At 34.8% G+C, this 26,872-nt stretch overlaps 1 protein-coding gene and 1 long non-coding RNA gene across 6 annotated transcripts; one reads left to right on the top strand and one right to left on the bottom strand.

Moving 5' to 3' along the window:
- Positions 1-212: 212 nt before the first annotated feature.
- On the bottom strand, positions 213-24,311 carry LOC105332476 (uncharacterized). Of its 5 annotated transcripts, none has more exons than XM_011435097.4 (19): positions 24,212-24,311; positions 21,189-21,410; positions 20,110-20,916; positions 19,134-19,896; positions 17,010-17,703; positions 16,639-16,809; positions 16,412-16,510; positions 15,051-15,159; positions 14,884-14,937; positions 14,478-14,611; positions 13,682-13,870; positions 13,441-13,489; positions 13,226-13,325; positions 12,720-12,798; positions 12,477-12,574; positions 12,010-12,142; positions 8,998-9,087; positions 7,740-7,803; positions 213-3,602 (listed from the first exon to the last, which is right to left on the bottom strand). In XM_011435097.4, the coding sequence occupies exons 2-19, from the start codon at positions 21,397-21,399 to the stop codon at positions 3,535-3,537; spliced, it is 3,912 nt and encodes a 1,303-aa protein (XP_011433399.3). In that variant the 5' UTR covers positions 21,400-21,410; positions 24,212-24,311; the 3' UTR covers positions 213-3,534. The 5 variants fall into 5 exon arrangements, with proteins under 5 accessions (XP_011433399.3, XP_011433400.3, XP_011433401.3 ...); XM_011435098.4 differs by having other exon boundaries at positions 24,221-24,311; XM_011435099.4 differs by lacking the exon at positions 24,212-24,311 and adding an exon at positions 23,866-24,071.
- LOC136269853 (uncharacterized) lies at positions 13,393-14,578 on the top strand. Its single transcript, XR_010707426.1, has 2 exons — positions 13,393-13,522; positions 14,120-14,578. It is a non-coding gene; the product is annotated as an uncharacterized lncRNA (long non-coding RNA).
- Positions 24,312-26,872: the final 2,561 nt, after the last annotated feature.

Below are 26,872 nucleotides of genomic sequence, written 5' to 3'. Positions count from 1 at the left end.
GCATCATACTAAATTTTAAAAGACTTGGCCATGTTCAATTGTTAACACTTGGCATTACGATGCAATTGCAATAGGTCACCTAAAAAACATAAATCTGAGAAAACTTTGGCCAAAATGTTTTGTACTGCTTTACTGACAAGAGTATGTAATGATAAATAATTGGTCACGCACTTTATACCAATGATTTCCATGCAGCAATGATGCAAACGAAATTCAGAAACAAAAGACATAACATTTATTGCTGACAACTTAATTGTTAAAGGTAAAGTTTACAAAGAGGTCTGGTAAACAGACGTCTGGTACTAGAGACAGATAAAATGTGGAACGGTCTTGCTAACTCCATGTAGTATCTCTCTCTCCCCCTCTTTTGGTCTCTCTATCTGTCTCTCTTTCTCTCTCTGTCACCCCCTTTCTCTCTCTCTCATGAACACAACTTTATGAAAGAAATATATATTCTTTGTAAAAGCAATTCTTACTAAGATGGAACTATGAAAATCAAACTGATTCCCTTGCATCATTTAACATAAAGGTATCTACCTACAGGTAAACAACAAAAACAAAGTGTAAAGTTTTAACAGCCCCAATATCTAAGCTACTGGCGTGCCACCAGTTCTCGCCGAGTAGTTTCTTGCCAGTGCTTTGTTACAACATTTAATCAACACATAAAGTTATATACCAAAAATGATGTAACATTGCACTGGCAATAAATGGTACTCAGCGAGATCTGGTCGCTGTGCCAGTAAAGATCTATCAAATTTTATGTATATATTTCATGTATTTTTTCATGTGTTTTAATATGTCAGTTTTCAAAATGCCAATTAATTGTCAGTCAACATGATAAAACTCAACATACAAGCCTTGGATATACATGTACATGTAGTTCCAAAGGAAGATGCATTGATTTTTCATATAATCTTGTGGTCTTAATAAACGTTTTTTTGGAAATAAAGGCAATCTTGTCTTCTCCTGTAGTTTTATTATCAGAAACACCACATGCAGTAACTGAGAAATCCTCCATGTGAGTTAGCAGCTTGACAAGGAAAAATTCTGCACAAGCAAAAAACATACCCACAAAGCAATCATTCAAACACTGTAACATGACTAGAAAAAATAATAAATCAGCACACAAGAATTTTATGGCAGCTTTGCTCCGAGGGATATAAGACATGTATGTCCTAGAAGTGTGTCAGAGAGTAGATGGATCACACTAAGAAATATCGTATTCAATAACAATATGAAACTGATACATCAAACCAATTCTGAAGTGAACCAATAATAAAAATAAAAGGCATGATAATGACAAAGGGCAAATGAGCCATCTTGTTTTGTTAATAATTTTAATTTCAAAAAGAACCAGAATTCACTTCTTCAAGGTCTCTATCAAGATTTTTTTTTAAAAACTAGAATTTTATTTCATTCAAAAGAAATACGTTCAATTTCATTTAAGGACGACGAACCCAATTCACTTCTACAATAGTGATTTTCATGAAAATGTTATATGAGTTATAGTTACTAAAGATATATAAAAATCAATCGAAACATAATTTAAAAATTAAATTAGATTTATTTGTCGAGACCATTTCAAAAATTGGCTGTGTTACTGCTCTTTTTCAATTAAACATAATGGGGAAAAGCATCCTTGTTAGAGGGAAAAATAGTGTTTAAAAAATTCTGCAACAGATTTTCTATCCAAATTGAAATATCATATATGTACTTACATGATGATTTTGAATTAAAATCATTTAAAAAATTTCCAAGTCATCAACTTTGATTTTACAGGGGCACATGCCAAAGTGCGAAAGAGTCAGTATTTTTCCTTCGTTTTTAAAATTCATAAAAAGTATTGCGCAAACTCCAAGAAAATTATTATGTGTATCATTTCAAGGTTGATTTATGAAACAAAAACAACTTTTAGAATGTGCTAAAGGTTTTTTTTTAATGATTAAATACCTCAAAGCTTGAGCACAGGGATGGTTTTACTCTATATTCAATTTGAGTATTGAAGCGGATCGGAATGTAAACTATTTTGTCACTTGCTCAAACTTTGTTAACTAATCTATGTAGATGGTTATAAAAAACTTGAGCAAATATAAAACTCACAACACAACTTTGACATCCCATTAAGAAAGTTGTGCATGTAATGTTGAAAAGCATATTTAAGGATGTTAAATTATAACAAGATCAGCCACTACTTGCACTAAATAAAGTATGCATGGATGACATAGAACAGATATATATCAGGTCATAACAATTTTTCATTGAGTTTCTGTGTTTGTGACGCAATATTGAGAATTTAATGTTTTAATAATCACTTCTTTTAAGTGCGTGATATATCTATCTATACAAAGTGAATTAGGTCTGTTGTCCTTAAAGTAGCTTTTTCTGTACATGCATATGTATCTCTCAGTTTTACAGGTAATTAAATTTTAAGACCCTATTGATACCCTAGTGAAAAAATATTTTCCTCTAAACCTTGTATGATTTTGACTTCGAAATGTTAAGAATTTTTGCTACACAGAAATTTTTTCAAAATCTTTGTAACAAAACCTCACATCATCCTTTAACCAAAAATATATACTGTCTTTTCATGCCATTTAGTGACAGAACTCCACATAATTTTGATATAGCCTCCTCCATAGAAAAATGAGAAATCTGTCATTGAATTGTGCTCAGAAGTGCCATATTATGATTTTACATCAATATGTCATCAATTCCATCTTCCAAAAGTGACATAACAATGATGTATTATGAGTATTTAGTGTCTGCTTTCAGTTGCTGTCTGTGTGAACTGTTACAAATATAATGGATGAAACCTCTCCTCTGTAACAAGTGTCTTCTTTTTACCTTCTTGTATCCAGTGTGTTCTGTTCACCCTCTGTCACAAACAACTTTTGTTTCTACCGTAAATATGTGTCCTTGATTTTAAAGTCACAGATGTGTCTGTAATGAAAGTCATAAATGTCTCCTCACACAAATTGTTACATATGTGTCCTCAACTGATGTGATTGTCACATGTATCCTCAATCAATGCCACAAATGTCTCCTTAATTTATCTGTAACATATGTGTCCTCAATTGATGTCACAAATGTCTCCTTAATAAATTTGTTACATGTATCCTCAATTGATGTCACAAATGTCTCCTTAATAAATTTGTTACATGTACCCTCAATTGATGTCACAAATGTCTCCTCAATAAATTTGTTACATGTATCTTCAATTGATGTTACAAATGTATCCTCAAGATTTGTTATAGTTGTCATCAATTGATGTCACATATGTAACCTCTAAAAATTTATTATGCAGGTGTCCTCGCAATTGATTTCTAAACTTCAAATATATCCTCCCTTCTTCATTTTTTATTGTTTACAAATCTGATTCTTTAGTCAAAATTGTATTTTCCTTTTGATCTGTAAATGTGAACTTGGTCCTCTATCTTCTTCTATCACAAGTCCTCACTTTATTTTCTGTCAAATAAAAGTGTCCTCACCATTGTCACTGAAGGTCCTCAATTGCTCTCTGTTTCTCAGAAATTCTCACTTTACCTTCATTTTCTTACTTGGGGGTTCCTCTGGTGCTCCAATGAATTTTTCTAATGAATAACCTTGAAAAAAAATATGAATAGAGATCAATTATCAGATTAACTTTAAAAGTAGAGGTACTGTGAGCAAGCTCACAATTGCTACCCCCCGCTAAGATAACAAGAGGCCCAGGGGCCACATCGCTCACCTGAGCAACAATTGCCTTAATTCTGATCAAATTAGCATTACAGTATCAAAATATCCTGACAACTAAGTACAGCAGATCTTGCTAAAAAAAAATTTGAAAATCTGCCAATTTTTATCCACCTCTTTTTTTTTGTTTGGTAAATACCAAGCCCCTTTTGTTGTTGTACCTGTAAGAAGATTTTTTCTCTATTTCTATACCCCCCCCCCCCCATTTCGTGGCCCCACTTTTCTCTACGGAATCATGGTTTCATCAAACTTAAATCTGCATAACCGTTGCTTTCACAAGTACTGAGTTTAGGACCGAAAACTTTCCCATAATATTTTTAAAGATTTTCTCTATATATTCCTATGTAAAAATTCAAACCGCCATCATGACCCCACCCTACCACTAGGGACTGTGATTTTGCAAACTTGAATTTACACTACCCAAGGATGCCTCTTCACAAGTTTAAGCTTTTCTGGCCTAATAGTTTTTGAGAAGAAGATTTTTAAAGATTTTCTCTAAATATTCCTATGTAAAAATTCATCCTCCATTGTGGCCTCACCCTACTCCTGGACTATTATTTAAACAATCTTGAATCTATACGATCTGGGGGTGTTTCCCTTCAAATTTGGGCTTTCCTGGCCTAATAAAAGATTTTCTCTTTATATAAAAATTTATCAACCATTATAGCCCCGCCCTACCGCCAGGGACCATGATTTGAACAAACTTGAATATACACTACCTGAGGATGCTTCCATTTTAATTTGGGCTTTCCTGGCCTCAGAGTTGGGGTCAATTACTTTGAAAAGTAATTAATTACTTTCAAATACATTGACAATTTTATCAATTACTTGCAATTACAATTACATTGATTTTTTAAAATGTAATTAATTACTCTCAATTACTTTGATAAATGTAATTAATTACATTTCAAATACTTTATTAGTTTTATTTTTTTAAATCTTGAGAACATATACATATATTAACAGCATTAAGATATACAGAGCTTTATGTATGGTTATGTTTTTAAAGGTTGTACATGTATAGTTCAGTTCAGATCAGATTTCTTGAAAATTTCTAGAATTTTTTTTTTTTAAATTAAATTCATTAAGTACCATTGAGTTCATTTTTGGTTCTGAATAATATTTTCTCTATAGTGAATTAATTTTTATTCACATATTAAAACTATGTTTATTCAGAAAGTACAACTTTTGGTAGTACAGCATACATGTATCAATAATAATTGCCACAAAAATGAGATATATTGACTCCCTTAAGTCTAAAATCAATGGGGGTTCTTGGGTATTAGAGTTCACACCTCCACAAAATTAGATCTTTACCTATTGCCCTGGGCAGTGTGTTATGCTGTAAAAACATATTAAACATTATGGGACATTTAATTATTGTATAAATAAAAGTCCATGCCAAACATGTATACAATCTATTTATCATTATAAGACATCTTTTTATATTTTAAACTTGGAAAAAAAGTAATTGAGATGTAATTGAAAAGTAATTGAAAATACACAATATTTTTGGAATGTATTTAAATACATTCAATTACTTGTAATTGAAGACAGACTCAATTACAAATTACTTTCAATTACTTTGAAAAATGTAATTAATTACACTCAATTACAAATACTTTTTTCAATTACCCCATCCCTGCCTGGCCTAATAGTTTTTGAGAAGAAAATTTTAAAAGATTTTCTCTATATATTCCAATGTAAAACTTGATCCCCCAATTGTGGCCCCACACTACCCACAGGATCCATGATTTGAACAAAATTAAATCTACTCTACCTGAGGATGCTTCCATTTTAATTTGAGCTTTCCTGGCCTAATAGTTTTTGAGAAGAAGATTTTTAAAGATTTTCTCTATATATTCCTATGTAAAACTTGATCCCCAAACTGTGGCCCCACCCTACCCCCGGGGACCATGATTTGAACAAACTTGAATCTACACTATCTGAGGATGCTCCCATTTTAATTTGAGCTTTTCTGGCCTGATAGTTTTTGAGGTGAAGATTTTTAAAGATTTTCTCTATATATTCTTATGTAAAATTTGATCCCCCTCTTGTGGCCCCTCCCTACCCCCGGGGACCATGATTTGAACAAACTTGAATCTACACTACCTGAGGATGCCTCCACACAAGTAAGCTTTTCAGGCCTAATAGTTTTTGAGAAGAAGATTTTTTAAAAATACCAACAAATTTTCAATAATTCTCAATTATCTCCCCTTTAAAGAGGGCGTGGCCCTTCATTTGAATAAACTTGAATCCCCTTCACCTAGTGGTGCTTTGTGCCAAATTTGGTTGAAATCTGCCAAGTGGTTCTTGAGAAGAAGATGAAAATGTGAAAAGTTTACAACGACGACGACAACGCCGACTAAGACAACGACAGACAACGGACAAATTGTGATCAGAAAAGCTCACTTGAGCCTTTGGCTCAGGTGAGCTAACAATCATAATGCGTGTATTTTTCCAATTAGAGAAAATATTGGATGAATCTATTTCACCGTCCATTTTCATAAATAACAACTGCTCTATTTTTTAAAAACTGTTAGTCATAAGCAATTTTTGTGTGAAGTAGGAACATTCAATGCTTCTCCATAATAAAGATAAAGACCGGACACGAATTTTGCACTTTTTCTGCCAGTGACCTTGTCCTTGCCCAAATGACCTTCGGTCAAGGTCATGACACACCCTTTGGTCCTAAGCAATATTTGTGTGAAGTTAGAATATTCAATGCTTCTCCATAAGAAAGATAATGACTGGACTTGAATTTTGCACTTTTTTTTCCAAACAACCTTGACCTTGCCCAAATGACCTTGGATCAAGGTCATGACACACCCTTAGGTCATAAACAATCTTTGTGTGAATTAAGAACTTCCAATCTTTCTCCATAAGAAAGATATGGACCGGACACAATATTTTGCACTTTTTCTGCCAGACCTTGACCTTGCCCGAATGACCTTGGGTCAAGGTCATGACACATCCTTAGGTCATAACCAATCTTTTTGTGAAGTAAGAACTTCCAATAATTCTCCATAAGAAAGATAAGGACTGGACACAAATTTTGTATTTTTTCTGCCAGTGACCTTGACCTTGCCCAAATGACCTTGGGTCAAGGTCATGACACACCCTTAGGTCATAAGCAATCTTTGTGTGAAGTAAGAACTTCCAATAATTCTCCATAAGAAAGATATGGACCGGACAAGAATTTTGTATTTTTTCTGCCAGTGACCTTGACCTTGCCCGAATGACCTTGGGTTAAGGTCATGACACATCCTTAGGTCATAAGCAATCTTTGTATGAAGTAAGAACTTCCAATGTTTCTCCATAAGTAAGATATGGAACGGACACAATTGCACCGACAGACGAACGGACAGACGAACAAGGTGATTCCTATATACCCCCCCAAACTTCGTTTTCGGGGGGTATAATGAAATACAGATAGACTAAATATATTTGGTGTATGATTATCCTGATCATGTGTCATATAGCAACAAGCGCACTTAAGCATGGTTTCTCATTTTTCCTTGTTCAAGTACTGGGGGGGGGGGGGGGGGGGGGGGAGACACACAAATAGAGCATAGTTTAATAAACAAGACTTCTTACTCCTAGTTTTGGGCTACCAATGTGGACAAGGCAGAGTTTCTGGGCACCTGCTCGAATTAAGAGCATAAGGATTTAAAAGTTAGTGTCTTTTCCTGACTGCTTTTGCAGAATTATGGAGTATAAAGATGACACAAGGCCAAATGATTTGGTTGAAAATATTAAATTTACCCATGTTCAATTTTGACATTTGCCACTAACTGACAAGTCAAATAATATGTAGTTTCTCATTTATGTGAAGCTACACAGAAAGCTTCTAAGTCAATTTTTAAAAACCATTACTCAAAAAATTGCCCTAACCAATTAAGGGCAGACTTGACATAGAGAAAGATAGCGATAAACTCTATAGTACCCCCAGTTTGAATGATAGGAAAATTATATTATTATAATAAATTGGATAGTGAACTCATCACCTTTTTCTACTCTGAGTGCTTCACATTCCTTGCGGATCTCTGCTATTGCCCTCTCGTCATCCTCCTGTTGAGAACATAAATCGGCAATAATTATATAGTAGTACTTTTGTTATCATAAACCACAGTTAATATAGTACATTATGATGGTTAGTCGGGGTTCTTCAGATGTCAGCACATGTTTATTTGATATGAATAGTAGCCCACAAATCCAATTACCCACTGACTGAACAAGTTTATTAATGTTTTTGTTCAATACAACCTGAACTCACAAACTTCAAAGGTCAAGGTCTCACCATTGTAACATTCAATTTCAAATTCAAAACAGAAAACAGAAGAAAAAAAATCCCATCAGAATTATTGATGTCTAAAACCGCTACACTTGCAAGTAAATATTTACTGACCTTGAACACAGTGAATGGTCCTTATCTTAATTTACCCGGTAATCACTTAAATTTGACTTTAATCAAGGAATTAAACTATAAACTTGTCATAATAACACAAAACCTCTTAGAGACCAAGTTAAAAATTTTGCATAAGAGGGTAAGCCATCAAAAGAGAGACACTCAATAGAAAAAAGCTAAATATAATTAGGACAATGGAAAGAAAGGTAACACAATTTGAAATTTTGAAAATTTTCAACATCCAATGTTATCTGCTGAATGCATGCAATTTATTGAGAAAAATAACAAATATAAATGTTCCCTGTTCTTAATATTGATAATGGCATATCAAATTGCAGGTGACATCTAAAAACCCCCAAAAAATTACAAAGAACAATTTCCACTTTTCTCTTTCCATTTACAATCTTAAAGGTAAACAATAACTACCGGTAATACACCTGGGTTTTTTGTGTGCCACAAAATTTGCTTAATGATTTAATTTGTGTCAGTCATTTTTTACAATTTAAAAAGTTTTAATTTATTAGTGGATAATTTTTTTTAAGCATTGTATTTTTTGCTATGTAAATGTGATACTAAAGAAGGCATAAATTATGTGTAGATCATCATGAATATAACCAGATGTATGTTAATCTATAGGAGAAGGACAAAGACATGGGGGGAAGTGATTGTGTTTACATGATTTAACAGTTTTGATAGAAAGAAAGATGGACTGATGCTGAAGGGTAATGCTATACACTTTAGTCCCTTCATTGGAAACCATGCCACAACAATTTCAATTTTTCTCACCAGTAAAATTTGAGGCAGACAAATGACTTATTTTACTTGCTGTACTGTAGAGTTAGGCTGATGGAACTCACCTCTGCTTTACTCCACAGGAAACAATCGGTGCACTTGTTACAGGGTTTCTTGGGTTCTCTCAAATGTTGACAAAAGTGCTTATAGTCAATCTGAAACGAGAATACATCCACAGGGTCCTAATTTTTACTTGGGTTGTTTACATTGGACAAAAGACGGGATAGTATCTGCTATGGTAAACTGACCAACTTACACTTTATTTCAAAGAAGTGACTGATGTATAGTGTCTAAATAATACCTACAGCCTACTCAGGATATATTGAAATTCAGGGGATCGTGCAAATTATTTCAATATATCCGTATTTCAATATAAGCAAAATTGACTTATGTGAAGCCGCCATTTTTGAAAGTTCAATCCCGATGTAAGCATAGAAAACCAAACCCGAACAAATTATTTGGTCATCATTTATCTAAAATAGTAAACAGATTACATGGATATTAGTCCTTGAAAGTTTGGTTAAAATCATATCTGTAAGTTTCATTTTGCTACTATCTTAAACCTCATCATAATCTCCGATCGGATTCTTTTACGTTTTGGAGAAAAATCACCAGACTCAAACGCGCTTCAAATACTGCTGTACACTGCTTGTATATCACCGTAAGTGTACTGCGATAATCTCAAATTCATTAGCCATTTTGAATTTAGGCTTTGTTCTTTTATCAATAGCCATAACTAGTTCGTATTTAGTGTCCGAAGATAAGGTTTTTCTTTTCCGTGGGGTTTCCATATTACATCTAGCCTCAATACATCCATATATGTAGAAGCAAAAAATTCAACAGTGAATAAATTTTACTTTTTAAAAGAAGTATAACAAGAGGCCCAGGGCCACATCGCTCACCTGAGCAACAATTGCCTTAATTCTGATCAAATTAGCATTACAGTATCAAAATATCTTGACAACTAAGTACAGCAGATCTTGCTAAAAAAAAAAAAAAATCTGTCAATTTTTATCCACCTCTTTTTTTTGGTAAATACCAAGCCCCTTTTGTTGTTGTACCTGTAAGAAGATTTTTCTCTATTCCTATACCCCCCCCCCCCCCCCCCCCCCCCCCCCCCCGCTTCATGGCACCACTTTTCGTTATGGAATCATGGTTTCATCAAACTTAAATCTGCATAACCTGTGCTTTCACACTAAGTACTGAGTTTAGGACCGAAAACTTTCCCAGAATATTTTTAAAGATTTTCTCTATATATTCCTATTTAAAAATTCAAACCGCCATCACAGCCCCGCCCTACCACTAGGGACTTTGATTTTGCAAACTTGAATTAACACTACCCAAGAGTTTAAGCTTTTCTGGCCAAATAGTCTTTAAAAAGAAGATTTTTTAAGATTTTCTCTATATATTCCTATGTAAAAATTCATCCCCCATTGTGGCCTCACCCTACCCCTGGACTATTGAATCTACACTACCTGAGAATGCTTCCATTTTAATTTGAGCTTTTCTGGCCTAATAGTTTTTGAGAAGAAGATTTTTAAAGATTTTCTCTATACATTCCTATGTAAAACTTGATCCCCCAATTGTGGCCCCTCCCTTCCCCCGGGGACCATGATTTGAACAAACTTGAATCTACACTACCTGAGGATGCTTCCATTTTAATTTGAGCTTTTCTTGCCTAATAGTTTATGAGAAGAAGATTTTTAAAGATTTTCTCTATATATTCCTATGTAAAACTTGATCCCCCTTTTGTGGCCCCTCCCTACCCCCGGGGACCATGATTTGAACAAACTTGAATCTACACTACCTGAGGATGCCTCCACACAAGTTTAAGCTTTTCAGACCTAATAATTTTTGAGAAGGGGATTTTTGAAAAATACATGTACCAACAAATTTTCAATAATTTTCAATTATCTCCCCTTTAAAGAGGGTGTGGCCCTTCATTTGAACACACTTGAATTCCCTTCACCTAGTGGTGCTTTGTGCCAAATTTGGTTGAAATCTGCCCAGTGGTTCTTGAGAAGAAGATGAAAATGTAAAAAGGTTACAACGACGACGACAACGCCGACAACGACAGACAACGGACAAATTGTGATCAGAAAAGCTCACTTGAGCCTTTGGCCCTGGTGAGCTAAAAACACACATGATGAGAACTAAGTCTTATCAGTTCTCAACATCAATCAGGCATGATTACTGTCATCAACCATGACGACAGCCACGAGGGAGTGCTTCAATATAACCGTTATAAAACAACTAATTATCACTTATGGGGACTGATCAGTGGCTTCAATATAAGCAATATTTCAAAATAGCCGATTTCATTTTATCAGTTAAATCAGTGCAAAGAAAATGAGAGGCAAAAACTGGGGATTTATTTCTACCGGTATTTCAAAATAAGCGGAATTTCAAAATAAGCAATTTCAATATAAGTGGAGTAAGCTGTACGTGTTAACTGTAAAGTTTTCACCTTTGATACTTGAAATGAACATTGTAGAAAATTTCAGATTCAGAGTAGTAACATAAGGCACCATTGGAAAACAAAAGATGACATCTAACACATAATCTATTAACTGTATCAATTAATGAGAAAGTCCCCTGCTTCTCTAATCTCTTCTCCAGTCCACAAGTACATATTATTGTTCGACTTACAGCAAACGTAACACATTGTGCTAGGCTCATGTAACAAAATTAATTAAGGTTTACGACACAAGTAACTTACTGTGTTATCTTTAGGTTACAGGATTACCTGTACTTTAGGAATAGAACACAAGTAACATGTTGAACTATATCTACATCAGACTCAAATTAGGTTTACGACACAAATAACACACTGGGCATGGTTTAAATGACGGAGTTACATTCGGTTTATAAGTAACACATCGTTCTAGGTTTAAGTAAAATAATAACTTCAGGATTACAATGAACGAACCGGTAACACACTGTGCTAAATTTATGAAACAGACTTACATTAAGTTTACAACAATTGTAACATATTGTGCCATGTTTATGTAACGGAAAAATATAATAGGTTCATGACACAAGTAACACATTGTGCTTGTATTACGTGACAGACTTACGTTTGGTTTACGACAGACATAACACATGGTTGCCCCACATTTACAGGTCATCTTGTTACAGCCCTCCTCCTTCATGAACTTTGCTTTACATCGGTGACAAATTCGAATCTTTGCCATGGCCATCTTCTCCTCACTGAAAAAAAATAAAGATATTCTACATGTACATACAGTAAAACACACTTATAATAAAGTGCCAGTGACAGAGATTTTCCTTCGCTATAAGTGTAATTCGTTATATCCTTCAAGTTTAATACATGTAATTAAGTTATGGGAATGAAAATCACTTCACTGTAAGCATCAATTCATTATGAGCGTGTTCACTATAACTGTGTTTTACTGTAGTCTGCTTCCAAAACAATTGAGCATATCCATTCCTTTTTTCACTTGTTTTTATATTAAACACATAAACCTATTTGCTCTATGAAATGATCAATAATCATTGAACACAATATAAAACACAGCCTTACAACTTAATCCTCAGACTGACTTCGTCCTTCTTCTCAACTTCGTCACATCTCTTCCCAAAGTGTTCCTTCCAATCTTCTTTACAATGCCGACAAGTCTCCTAGAAATAAAACAGGTTTCCATTTAACAAGAGTTATTCAATCCTTTAGTACAATTTGTTTACCTCTAACAACCTGCAATTCATTTCAATTCAAATTGAAATGACAATGCAGCATTTTGACTGTAAATATTGGACAAGTCTGTACCTTCATACAGGACGTATTTTGACAAGAAAAAACTTTCACACTGGGATCCAGCAACGCAGCAAAATCACAGTGGGGGCACCTGTAAAGAAATATCATACTGTAGCAATTCAACAGGTACTACTAGTACCTACTAGACCATCAAACAGGTAAAACAAAAAAACTTCATCATAATGAGACTTTAGAATATAATGGGACATGGCATCACTGGACTGCATACACATGTCAATTTTTCATGATTGTTTGCTTTTGTGATGTACTGTAGATTCCCTATTTTTTGTGAGTACTTCATTCCGCAATTTTACCGTTTTGCATCAAATCACAAGAATATGAAATCCCAAACACCAGATTCTTATCATAGGTTCTTTAGTTTACATCTGTCAGAAAAATAAAAATGAGATTTTAAAAATCCAGGTGATGTGCCTCTCGCGATTTTACATGGACATTAATTCCTTGTGTTTAATAAATTTACAGTAATCAAATTCAAGTTCAATTCAGCCGAGATGTACCTCACAAGGTCGTCTAGAGCAGCCAAGTTGATGCTCTCCTCCTGAACACGGTCATTGTACTTGTCCAAAATGTTAGCAGGGAGGGCTTTGTCTAATTGACCTATCACAGAAAAAATAATCCTTGTATCAGTCATCAAAGTACGATGGTCTATCCTTCCAATATTCCTTCTGTTTAATTCTGTTGTAGATTCGTTCTATCGCTTAAATGAACTTACTTTTGGGAAAGGATGCATCACAGCCATCTGACATACAGAGCAAAGAAGTCTGAAATACAGATATGGAAGCTTTGAAATACAGGTACCTGTACAAGCTAAGAAAAACACAATAATCGGAATATTCACTGCCCCTATTCCTAAAGTAACTTGGATTTAAAACCACTATGCAAAAACTGTTTGGTAGTTATATCCAACTATCTTATGATGTACAAATCAATTCATTCCACACATCAACACAAACCTTTCCATGGCCAAACACTGACTCGTTGGCGTAGTTCTTGAGACAGTCTTCACAGAAGAGATGCCCCTCGTAACACTGCACCATGTTGTCGAATGCCACTTCACAGAAGCAGCAGCCACACTCGATCAGCTGACCCAGCTCAGCATACTCACACTCGTTCATCTGCTGGGCGATCTTCATGTCCTCGTCCTGAGTAAAACAAAACAAGAGGACCCTTATCATGGCTGACAATTAAAAGTCCAAAAAGAGAAATGACTGTTACTGGTATATAAAAATCCCTGAGGTGAGAGAGTGACACTTACATTCACACACAAACACACCCTCATAAACGCCTTCAGTGGTGCTACATCCCCTCACAAGGGGGTAAAGATGTGGGTACTACACGTTTGTTAGTAAATATTTAAACAATAAAATGCTTTCTTTTGTGATTCATTCCAGATATGAAGGTGGCAACATTGCAGAAAAAATACATAACCCACGTTAGCCATGAAGACGCATAGGGACAGTGCATCTTCCTGGTTTCTGTAGTGAATGAGTCATCGACTCCCCCTGGATGGAACACTAGTCCATGGCAGATCAACTTCAAGTATAAACGAGTACCCAATTTCAGATGAGACAATGTAGATAAAGTCCCTTGTCTAAGGGCTCAACACATCAAGCGACCACAGCGGGGCTTGAACCAGTGACCATTGGGTTACTGGCCTAACAACTATGAATACTGAGCCATGTGCTCCACTATAAGTGTATGTAAATGTTTATAACCATTAAACAGAATGAGCCATGGTGAATGACAAACCTTTGCTTCCTCAAGGATTTTTTCTTTGACAAACTCATACTCCTCTGAAAGTTCCGGAGGGAGACCACTGAGGGAACACTTCACAGCCCGCGGACATTTCAGACAGGTGGCTTTTATCGACTTCATCTCAGAACCTACAGTTTTTTAAAAAACCCAACATGTTTAATACACGCTATAAATGTTGGAAGGATTGCATAATATTCTGGTTCTGCAATCAACAATGGTACAATTAGCTCTCTTGCAGATACTGTCACTATACAACATTTTAATACAAATGAAACATGAAAGATAAACACATATAAAATGAATATAAAATTCTTGATCTTTTATCTTTCACACTTCCATGATGTCTTTTTGAAATCAACTTTTCATGTGAATAGACCAAAAAACATACAAAGTGCCTTACCAACAGGGATCTCGCAGACAATGACAGCCTGGGACAGGGATAACTTCCCTTTATCTACAACAAATTTTTTGGATGTGAAAATTAAAGGTATCTATCAGCACTGTACACATCATTTAATACATCATTTAGTACTAAAATAACAGTGGATATTTGATGTGGAGACCTACCATCTTTATCCTCCATTCCTTTTTTGACAATCAGAGACAAAGCTTTGTGCATGGGAGCATAATGCCAGTTGAAGTGTGATGCCAAAACCCTAATGTCCTTAACTGAGATCTACAGTTACATGAATAATATATATGTACCATGATATATGAAGAAAACAGCATTTCATGGGAAAAGTATCACCCACTTTCATCTATAAACAGAGTTCTTGAAATCTTTCGGTCCTGTCGGCAAGACCGATAAAAATAACCAAGGACCGATTACTTGAGGTTGCCTGTCAGTCCAAATGACCGGTAGATATGGACAGAGTAACTTGCGAAAATATAACTAATTTTCGTAACTAACTTTCGTACAAAAGCAACAGAAATATGATGAAAACTCTAGCTTCTGTGTAATCACTGAGGAGATCCGAACGCATAGGATAAATCTAGAGGAGTTTTTCCGCATTTTTTTCGCTCTCTCTAGACTTATCATACATTTTCGGAACACCTCAGTAATTATTACTTCCGTTGCTTTCGATAAGTTTGGCGAGTATTTCGTACATATTGAAACGGTGCGTTTATAATGCAGCTAACAGATGTAGTCAGACAAAAGGAATAAGTCTTTCAATCATTTTCCAACCTAGATTTCGTCAGAAATCATGGGGAAAATTGGAGAACTTGTTTAAAACATAGCGTGAACTGAGGGCCCTATATAAATCAAAGATGGCGAGTGTTGTCTCGGTTCGTTTTTTCAATGTACATTGCATACACCGAAACAGGGTTTTCAGTGAATGTTTTTATTGCAATACACAGAAAAACACACACAAAAATCCCAATGTAATCATTTATAATTTTGTTCGGGAAATAATAAGAACTCCGCTATCTGACAACCGAGCCCTAGTTACATATGAGATGTGCAGAAAGAGAATGAGAAAGAGAGAACAAGAAGAAAGTTGATAATGACAGAGGGAAGGAAATAAAAATAATAAATGAAGTGATAAATAAGAATGTTATCAGGGGCCAGAATGTGAAAGTTAGGAGAAATCAGAATAATTAAGGTAAAAATGAGAGAAATAAGAAGGCAAATATACATGTACATGTAGTTTTTTCATCTTTCTATTGAAAATGTTTGGACTGACAGAAATCAGTCTGGACTGACAAACTCCTGATGGTTGTCAGTCCAAATGACTGACAGTGGAAAAAAGATTTCATGAACTCTGTATAAAACTTAATTTTTTAACCTATCAGTTTTTATTTGATTTTTTTTTTATTTCATTGAGAAATCAAACTCATTACAAACATATCAGAGGCAAAACTGTTTTAGTGTACACATACTTTTTTATGGAAATGTATAATGGACTTGAATTATTGTAATGGCTTACCATTTTAAACTCGGACTGCAACAATAGCTCACAGTTATTCTTATAAAAAAAATCTGTCACTGGCTCAGAGAAATCTTCATAAAAGTTCTTGTAACTTTTCTGTAAACAAAGGACTTCATAATATTAGTTGGTTTTTATTTGGTCACACTTTGTTGTTCCTTGTTAGTAGGACACTATATACCGATTAGAGAGCTGTCTAAAATGTATTTACAGGTAAAGCACCCGACCTTTTTCGGTGGCGGTTCTACAGACACTGTAGAGGTGGCGCCCCTCTGGACCCGGGGGTAGTCAGCATACTCCAGCAGTAGGTTACACACATTGTTCAGAGCCTCTGGTCCTATGTACCTCAGCAGCAGGTTCTTAACATACAATGGATCCACATCAGGGAACATCATCAGCTGAAAACAAAAATTTTAAATACAAATAGTCAATACAGTCTAACAGTAAAAATCTTATTGACTTTGATATATGTCAAATCTTGGACGAATGAAATTGCCTGCGGACTAGTTAAAGTAAACATGCACTAGTATAATGCATAGAAAAGTTAGTGTTGAACCATGTATTTTGTCTTTTTTAATATTTCTAACTTTTGACTTACCACCTCATTGACCATGTCACTTAGCTTCTCCTCCGGACCCTTCTCCATGCTGGGAAGGGGTGGCTGGTTTGTTGCAGGAATCGGCTTCCTGGGGACTGCAGCGTTTGTCGCTGGTGGAGGTTGCTGGACCTGCGTTGTAGGTCGTGTTGCTTGTGGAGCTGTATTCCTGTTCTGCAGAGATATAGTCTCAGACACTGGCATTTTCTCCCTAATCTGGTTCACAGGTTTAGCAACTTTAACTGGTTCATGGTCCAGATGAATCGCTTTCTTAGGTTCTACCTTTCCGTTGGTTGGATTGATCTCAAAAACATCCGGCACCACATCCACAGGTTCCTCAGTAATGTCCACCACATCTGGCAGGACCTCCACATTGATAACACTCTCGTCCTGGGAGCCAACCGAGGACTGAGAGCTGCCAGTCATGTCAATCACATCAGGTGATCTGTCAGTCTTCTGGCCTACAATAATTAGGTCCTCATCCTTCGTCCTTACTCTTTGCCTCCCCTTCACCGTTTCACCTGAATTATTTTTTGACCTGCTTCGACCTGCCATATTGTTGGTCACCAATGTTCTCTTTACATTTAAAGACTGCACTTTTGAAACATCTGTCTGTTTTCTAGCTGTTTTAAGGAAGTCAAATTTGGGTAGATCGTCATCATCTTTATCAGCAGAATCATTGTAAACTCCATCTTCTCTGTAAATATAACGAGAGGCTCATGAGCCACACTGCTCATCTGAGCAACAATAGCCGTTTATGAAGTCATAAATCAAATATCTGGACAATGTAGTAGAATAGATATGTGTACAAAGCGATATTCATATTCTTATGCTAAGCATTGAGATCCTTTTGTAACAGGATAATTTTATGGTCATAACACATAGTGATCATTGCAGTTCTCAAAAAGATCTTATACATCAATTGTTCAAAAAAAAAAACTTCTTCCTATTTAAACTTTGATCCCCCAATGTGGCTCAATCCTGCCCCTTAAGATAATGATTTTGACAAACTTGAATATACACTGAGGTTTCTTTCACTAAAATTAAGCCTTTCTAGGCAAATGGTTATTTAAAGGAGGATTTTAAAAGATTTTTCTCTATATATTCCTATGAAAAAATTCACCCCCATTATGGCACCATGCTCTCCCAGGGATCATGATTTGAACAAACTAACTTAAATCTATACTACCTGATGATGCTTCAACACAAGTTAAAGATTTTCTAGCCAAAAGGTTTATAAGATTTTTTTTTTTTAAATACAAAGGACTATATATGGTTTGAGCCTAAAATGGCCCCCATTAAATGAACATTGTCATTTTACTGTATTTCTTTGCTTATTTGTACAAATGTACATTTGAAGTTTTTTCATAATTTTCATTTTGATTTTGGTGCCCACAATTTAAAAATATGACATCATAAAGTTTACCTTTTCCCACCATTTTCTCATTTTTAGCATAAAACGGCTTGTTTTTAAGCAGTTTTTCTTTAAGGAATCATTGAGCGACTGCTTGAACAAACAAAATATTTTCACCAAAGATGTATCTCTTCAATACTTATAAGTGGCAAAAGTTCGTTCTTGTTTGAAGAGTCGCCCTATATTTCCCATTCGAAAAAAGATGAGAAAAATGTCCATTTTTGACTGATTTGATTGAATTATAAAAATAGCCTCACTTCTGACGTCATATACTGCCAGTGAGTGTATATAAACCAAATAAATAGGTGAAAAACATACTTTATGTCAACTCTTTTATAAAATAGCACAACAAATTAATGTACCTGAATCATTTTAAAAACAGCGAATTATGGGGGCCAAATTTGATTAATATCATATATAGTTCTTTACAAAAAAATTAAATTATCTCCTCTTTAATGAAGGGGTGTCCATTCACTTGAGCCTATGGCTAAGGTGAGCTCAAAAGTGTACAGACAGACAAACAGAAGGACAGATGGTTGTGGGCAAAAAGTGATCAGAAAAGCTAAAAAATAAATAAAAAGATTTTTGTAATAAACCTAAGGACTGTGATTTAAGTGATACTGACTTATAAATGCAACTAAATACCAGGTACAGAAATACAGTATAAATCAAACTTTTTCAGAATTGTAATATTCCACCGATATCTTTTATACCTTTTATTTTTCCCCTTATCTGCATTTATTTTCGACATTTTCTTGGGATTGCTGAGAGTTGAGACTTTCGATCTAGCGCCCTGAGTGGATAATGTGATAATAGAGTTTGAACTGGTCCCTGGTGTGGCTGCATTCTCTGGAACTTTGTTGTCAGGTTTTGAGCTAGCTCCAACAACTGAAGTCTTCTCCAGTTCCACAGAAGCATGAATGGATTTGGCCTGAGCAGTGGATGCCTTGACCGAATCATTCAAGACTGTTTTAGTGCTTGTCCCTGGAGTAAGTTCTTTGACATTAATTTTCGGTATATTCATTCCGACTAAAGACTTCCTTCTCTCATCCTGGATTTTCCCCATTACCTCTCCAGACTTGGACAAGATTTCATTCCTGTAAATCTGCTCATCATCCAGAAGTCCATTATCTTTTTGAACACACACATACCTCCAATTTTCCAGACCAGCGGGTCGGTTAGTCTCCAGAATTTTACTGGTGCTTGGAAAATCTGCACCCTCATCTTTATTTAATACCTTTGAAACACTAATTGGTGTGATTTTGTAATTTGCATTGGTATCTCCAGATGAAATACATTTTGAAGTACTGGAGGAGGGACTATTTGCTTGGCTATCACTGGGTAAATCCACCGAACATTTGTTAGTTGTACTACTAGTAGGACTGTTCACAGAGCAGTTTGGTGCAGGTTTGGGTAAGAAATGTGCAGGTTTTATTATGCTGTTCGTTGTAAAACTTTTCGGTTGTTTGTTTTTCTCTTAAAAGAAAAGAAAGTAAAAAGATATGTATAATGATCATTCCTCATATAAGACAATTCTTACTATGTGTATATAATCTGAAAATTACTTTTACTTCCTCAATTTTTTTAAAAAAACTAAAATCACTATAACCACCAATAAACCTTTATTCTTAAGCTTTTGGCTATATAAATTCAGGTTAAACATGTGACAAAATCCCATAAAGCCCTTACCATCATTCAGCAAATTTTGATTATCTCCCTGTACAAAATGTTTTGTTGGTATCTTGGTGTCTGTTGACACTGAGTTATTGCTTTTGTTAGGAGTTCCTGAGAAGACTGCTGGTTTGATTAAGGTTCCCTTCTTGAGCCCACTCATTACAGCTCCATCAGTGGATTTAGTTGGGGAAAAGGTGGCTGGTTTTATTAGACTTCCTTTAATGTTCACCGCTTTGTTCAATGAAAAAACCGGTTCCGATGGCTCTGAATGGAATCTAGTTCTCTGACCTTCAATATCCTTTCTTGAAACCCCAGCAGAATGAGAACCAGTTGGGATTTTCCATTTCCGTTTATGCAACGGCAATGGGGATGACGACCATGCTTGACTGCTTGGATTGTGGATGTGAGCACTAGCTGATGAGGTGAACCCTGGTTTAGAATTCTTTGCAGTGATACTAGGGTCTGTCTGAGGTTTCTTTGTACCTAAACATGGATCAGGCAGAGAATCATTGGAGGAGCTGTCCTCAGAGTCTATCACATCTTTCTTCGCAGTCTGATACAATAAGCTACTCGGATTACCACTGTTACAAACGGCACTATTTGACGGAGGTTGTTTTAACCGTGTGTCTGCTTCCTTGGTGTTTGTTAACTGTTTTGGCTGAGCACTGGTTGATGGAAGTTGTTTCAAACTTGTGTCCGATGCCTTGGTATTTGTTAACTGTTTTGGCTGGTTCTTAGTATCAGTGGCCTTCTGTTTAGACTCAGTCGAGGAACCTAACTCTTTCTCAACTTTCTCTGCAGCTCTCAAAAGATAATCATCATCTGCAATTATATACCATAATTGTTTTTTAAAATCCAGTGGTTTCATATCACTCAAAATACAACTCTTTATAATCCTTATCACTGTATGTAGTAGTTAAAGGTAATGAAAAATACTAATCAAAGGGACTGCTATGAAAATAAATCTGATAACTTTACTTATAAGAAAAACACTGGGTTTTACAAGAAAATCTTAGCTACCTTGAAGTTCACCTAAAATCAAATTGTAAAAAAAATAAATAATGAATATCTTGACAAATTATTCATTGACTTGCCATCTGAAGACAGTGTTTGTTTTTTCTGGGGCTCCGCCGAGGCCAAAGAGAATGTGCGGAGCTGAAGGAGATCATCGATACAGCTCATAAACACCGACTGTGGGGACAAAGGGTCAGTGTTGTTACTGGGGTGTCGGATGCTGATTAGTATCACTTCCTCTGTCAAGTTCGGGAAAATGGGCTTCAATTGGTCCAGTAAGGTGTCCTCCATTTTGAGATTAACTGTAAAGTCAAGGTTTAATGAACTCAATGATGATTGATTGGATAGTGAATTCACATTCATTTCTTTTATTAATGTAACAAGCTTATCATTAATCTAAATATAGTAATCACAGATTACAAAGCTCATTGAGACGTGGCATCACCTTTATAATAAGACCATCTTGATCATAACACATGTATGTAATAAATCATAGCTATTGATCTCTTACATGAAGAAATAAGATATTGTAGCATGGTTTGACACAATATCATATGATAATATTATAAAATCCAAATTTGTTAAACACAATATCAAATGCTACAACTTATATTAAAGATACAATATCATATGATACAGTATCATATCATGATATAGTATTGTATCATATGATATTGTATTTTGATATGTGACATGTTATATGATATAAAATATGATATATCATATATTATGATTTCATTTCATATTATTATTTGATAAGGTATCAAATGGTATGATATTGTACTACATGGTATAATAATTATGTATCATATAATATGATACAGTTTTGTTTTTATTAATTTAACATATATGTTGTATCACATGATATTGTATCATGATACAACACAGTTACTGTATCAAATCACATGGTACAACATCATAAGATATAATATTGTATGATACAATACCATATCACATCAAACAAGGTTATATGATACAATATTTTTTTAATATGATACAATAATCATATAATACAAGACCATATTATACCATACAATATCATATCATATGATAAAATATCATATATTATCATATAATTCAATACAATAGAAATAGGAATCATTATAATATATCGTATATCAACAATTACATCAATCAAGCAAGTCTGAGTGGACAAGGTTTTTTAGCATTCTTGATGATGGAGATCGGGCCCTGTATCTGGGGCTAGCCTTATGTTTCAAAACCAAAGTTGAAAGTACCCTAAAAGTTGGAGAAAAAAAATTTCAACAATCAAACCTGTATTTAACTACTCGAAAAACTTTCACCTGCTCCAGCATCAAGATAATTGAAATCAAGCTCTGTTTATCCATAGTTATATTTAATCATTTACCAATCAAGGACCCTCAGGGGGCATATACATTAAATAGAATATATTTTCTGTTTAAGTCTGACTAGGTATGAACAAAATTTACTTCACTTCATAACCAGCTCCAAGACCCTATCATAATTTGAGTTGTTCCAAAATTCTACACCTGCCTAAGCATCATGATAATCAAGATCACTCCGAGTACCTCTATAATTCATTTACATAGTTAAGTCACCCATGCAAGTTTGAATAATATACAATTATTGCTGTTTTTTAGGTCAATACGATGATTTAGCTACCCAAGAAGTATAGTATTCATCAAGCCTGAGGCATCGTATTGACCTCAAAAACAGCAATTATTTTATTATATGATTCAGCAACAAATTGATACAGACATATCAAATTGAGTGTTATCAGGCAAAGATTTTAGTTTGAAGCCACAGTCGAACAAAATTGACGAACAAGATATTTCATTGGACGATCTATTATTGGGACAAGTTATAAGTTAGATACAGGACCTGGCGCACCAAAAGCTTTAACTAGGTCCAGACGCCGATGCCGAGGATATAAGCTCCCCCTGACTTTGTCTCGGTGAGCTATAAAGTGGTCCATGACCACTCGTTCATGTAAGTACTTAAAAGAGATATCAGATTCCTCTTTTTAATTTTTTATACAAAACTCTAAGCCCAGGAAGGGGAAAAAGTCAATACCTAATAATGTCCATTCTTAAAACTAAAGAGTGAATGTTTTAAATCAGATACAAGCCTAAAACTGTCCATTCTGCAATAAAAAGAAATATTCTAAGCCAACAGGCCTCAACCATTTCTTTACCTCAGCTTTCTGCAAACACCCTTTATTGCACAAAATATCTCAAATTTATATATCCTGGCCTTAGGATCATGAAGCTATTTCAGACTTAAGTCAAAATTTCATTAAGTTATATAAAATAATTGTTTATCATAAAATGACAATTGAAAATTGCAATCAACAATGTTTAATAAAGACACTTTTAACATCATTTCAATTCTGTAAGTGTTTTGAATCAAGTCTAAGTTTGCTTCATCATCCTGGGGCCTGGTTTTTCTGAAAAATAGTCCTTCCAATTCTTAAGTGTCATATATCTTGGACCCCAATATGTGTTCTTTTCATGCCTATCTTCTTTCATTTACACATTGTAATTTTAAAAGATTTATTAAACTGTGTATTAGAAAATACCTGTATATATGTGAAAGTGAAACTGATTAATTCAGATATAGCAACACATTTTTATAGGTCTTAAAGGTTTTGAAGACATTAAACAACTAGTTTTTACCTTTCCGAACATCAAATGGCAAACTTACTAAAAGCATAAACTAAAATGAATGTCAATTTAATTCCGAAAAGCAACCGTTTAAGTAGAGTATGGTACATACTATACCCCAGTTAATAACACGTGAACATCATTCGAAAGTTCTTCAACCTCTTGTTTCGATTTCTTTGGTCACGTGATTTGTCATGGATTATCATATACAAAACCAATGAAGACTGTTTTTTTAAATGGTAATACATCTATTCTAAAATTCATTTCATGTTACCTCACCGTGTCCAAAGTTTCAACTGACAAAACCCGCCAACAATTATAATCCTACCCCATTCAAAGTCTTATTTTAAGGACATTGCATGGAGGAAATTATGGGTATTGGGGCGTCAAGTGACCATTCAACCTTTCTTTTTTTAAATTTTGTGATATTCAGTGCAAACTTACATAAATTTACTCACCCAGCTTACCAATTTTTTACAGTTTCATTTCTGCCGCGTTTCGGAAGAGAATGGTGTAACCGGTATTAGATAACTCGTTCGTTTTTCGACAAACAGATAGGCACGTAGCATCGTTTTTGAAAGTGGGGGGGCCAGACCCATCCAAAAAATCTTGACAAGCAAAAAAAGGGAAATTTAAAGTTTTACAAAAATCTTCAAAATCCTAATCCGTGTGGGGGGGGGGGTAACTTCAATTTGACTACTCATTTCCTATAAATATCTTAATTTTCATACCAATTTTTTAGTAACTTCCAAAAATTGTTATAACAGATTATCAATTTGTTTTACCAAATTATTAATTTGTTATAAGAAATAATCAATTTGATATAACAAATTATCAATTTGTTAAAAAAAGATTAGTAATTTGGTATAACAAATTGATAATTTGTTATAACAAATTGATTATTTGCTATAACAAATTGATAATTTGTTAAAACAAATTGATAATCTGTTATAAAAATAAAAAAAAAATACTGCTGTGGCCCTAATACGCTTCCGTGGGTATTGGGGGACAAAATATCATCATTATGAACATTAGTTAAATAAAAAAAATATTTTGTGGCAACAAATTTATTTCTAATTAATATTTTAAATTCCTCAGTGGGCCGGGGGTATTTCTGAAGCTGATTTGTATATGATCATTGTCATTTTCGATTCAAATTATTTTAGAAGATGTCTTAAAATAATATATTTAATAGATGTCGAGACAATGCAAGCTAGGGGCTGGGCATCACATGATTTGAAATTCTCTTTACCCCCCCCCCCCCCCCCCACACACACACACACGCCGCACGAAAAAAAAGATACCAATCGTTTGTTGGTAATGGGCCAAGACTCAGCAAGTGTTAAGTATATGTAGGTTCTAAGTATCTAGACGGTTGGACAGTTGCTGGAATATTCATATTGATTAGTTTATTTGATCGAAGTCAGGTTCCCACCATATTGATATATGATTATCTGATTACAGATCAAAGGCGGATATATACTGTCACCCGCAGAGAGAGAGAGAGAGAGAGAGAGAGAGAGAGAGAGAGAGAGAGAGAGAGAGAGAGAGAGAGAGAGAGAGAGAGTAATAAATGAAGGATATAAAAGATCAAATCAAAAAACTATATATTTTAATTAATTAAATACACTTACCCCCCCCCCCCAAAAAAAAACCCCACTTTATTTGTAACTCAATGCTAGAGACAATGACGTTCTTAATTTTAGGACAAATTCATTGGAGATAACGTTGGTAAAAAGTACTTCTGAAAAGATCTGTATGATTCAGTTTCATTTTATTTCCTAACACTTTGGTTTGGTTCTCTAATTCACGTATACTGTCAATATATTTCAACAAGATCAAACATTTTGACTCTAAATTTGTAATCATCTTCATTCAGTTGTGACTTCACAACATCATGCCCCCCCCCCCCCCCCCCCGCCTAAATTCAATGTACTGCATACATCTATGTGGCGTGGATCCAGGATTTTTTTTCAAAGGAAGGGTTGGGGGGTCCACCCGTAGTCTTATTTCCCAAGATCTATTAATTTTTCTGATTTAATACAAATTTCGAAAGCTTATTAAGTATTTCAAATACTAATCCGATGGTGGGACAATCGAGATGTTATAAAATCCCCTCCCTACACATCCTCTCTATATATATAGCATGTTTGAAAAGGGACAGCATATTCAGAACATCTATTATATTATGAGTGATTTTAAAAACATTGGTGGTGGGAGGGTCGAGCCGTGGGTGGATCGATCGAGAAGACTTCTCTCCATTTATTTTGTACAAGTAAAATACATGTATGCTTTTATTTTTTACGTATCAACTAATGGAGTTTTACAGATGGGTGTAGGGGGGGGGGGTGGCTAGTGTTTTTTTCGTAAGCTTCCTTTGCAAATTCCTAGTGTGGGGGAGGGGGTTCCGGATCCGGACCCTCTTAAGACCCCCTCCCATTTAGATTCGCGACTGCTTGGTAACCTCATGGGGGGGGGGGGCTCAATAATTACAGTGGAACAAATTTATATTTTTCTGAAAATCTATTTAATATTGAAAATATTTTCGGGTACATACTTGGGGTATTTGCTGATGAAAACCGACTCAGAGTAGCATTTAATATTCAGTATATTCTTTAATACAAGGCAAAAAATGTATTCATGGCAAAAAAGTATCCCTATAGGCCTAGCTATTTATAATCAGAAAATGTTTGAAATTAACTTTCTTTATTTTTAGATGTTTTAAAAGATAAAACCCTTATTTAAATAAATCGAACTATCGATCTTAAATATCATATACATTGTACGTATTCTATGTTCTGCTCTCAATAAATACACGAATACATGTTCAACCAATTTACATTCTAGTTTTCCCGGCTTTGTATATCTCGCTGCTGACCTGTTAAAACAATGTTATCGACATCCTCATTAGCTTTTAACTTTGAATGGATAACAAGTGCCGTAGCTATCATATGCATAAATGTAAGAGCATGTGCTCTAAAACGCAAAAGGTGGGGATTAGGCCTGGATGAAGCTCCCTGCATGGTTAGCAGCCTACATAGCTCCTGGATTCACAGATAATGATATCATATTTCCCAAACTGGTGCGGATAATGCTTTTTTCCATGACTGCAACCGATT

The sequence above is a fragment of the Magallana gigas genome, chromosome 7 (genome assembly GCF_963853765.1).
Source record: "Magallana gigas chromosome 7, xbMagGiga1.1, whole genome shotgun sequence".
NCBI classification, from domain to species: domain Eukaryota; kingdom Metazoa; phylum Mollusca; class Bivalvia; order Ostreida; family Ostreidae; genus Magallana; species Magallana gigas.
The sequence above is the reverse complement of the archived record's forward strand: the minus strand, read 5'-3'. Positions and strand labels throughout refer to the sequence as shown.

Bases quoted from the DNA above. Each gene is read 5' to 3' on its own strand.
- LOC105332476 (XM_011435095.4), bottom strand. From the start codon at position 23,802: ATGCTTTTAGTAAGTTTGCCATTTGATGTTCGGAAAG. The intron at 16,810-17,009 runs GTAAGTCAAAAG...TTTTGTTTTCAG, and splicing joins GTGACATGGTCAATGAGGTG to CTGATGATGTTCCCTGATGT. The intron at 14,938-15,050 runs GTAGGTCTCCAC...AATTTGTTGTAG, and splicing joins AGGAATGGAGGATAAAGATG to ATAAAGGGAAGTTATCCCTG.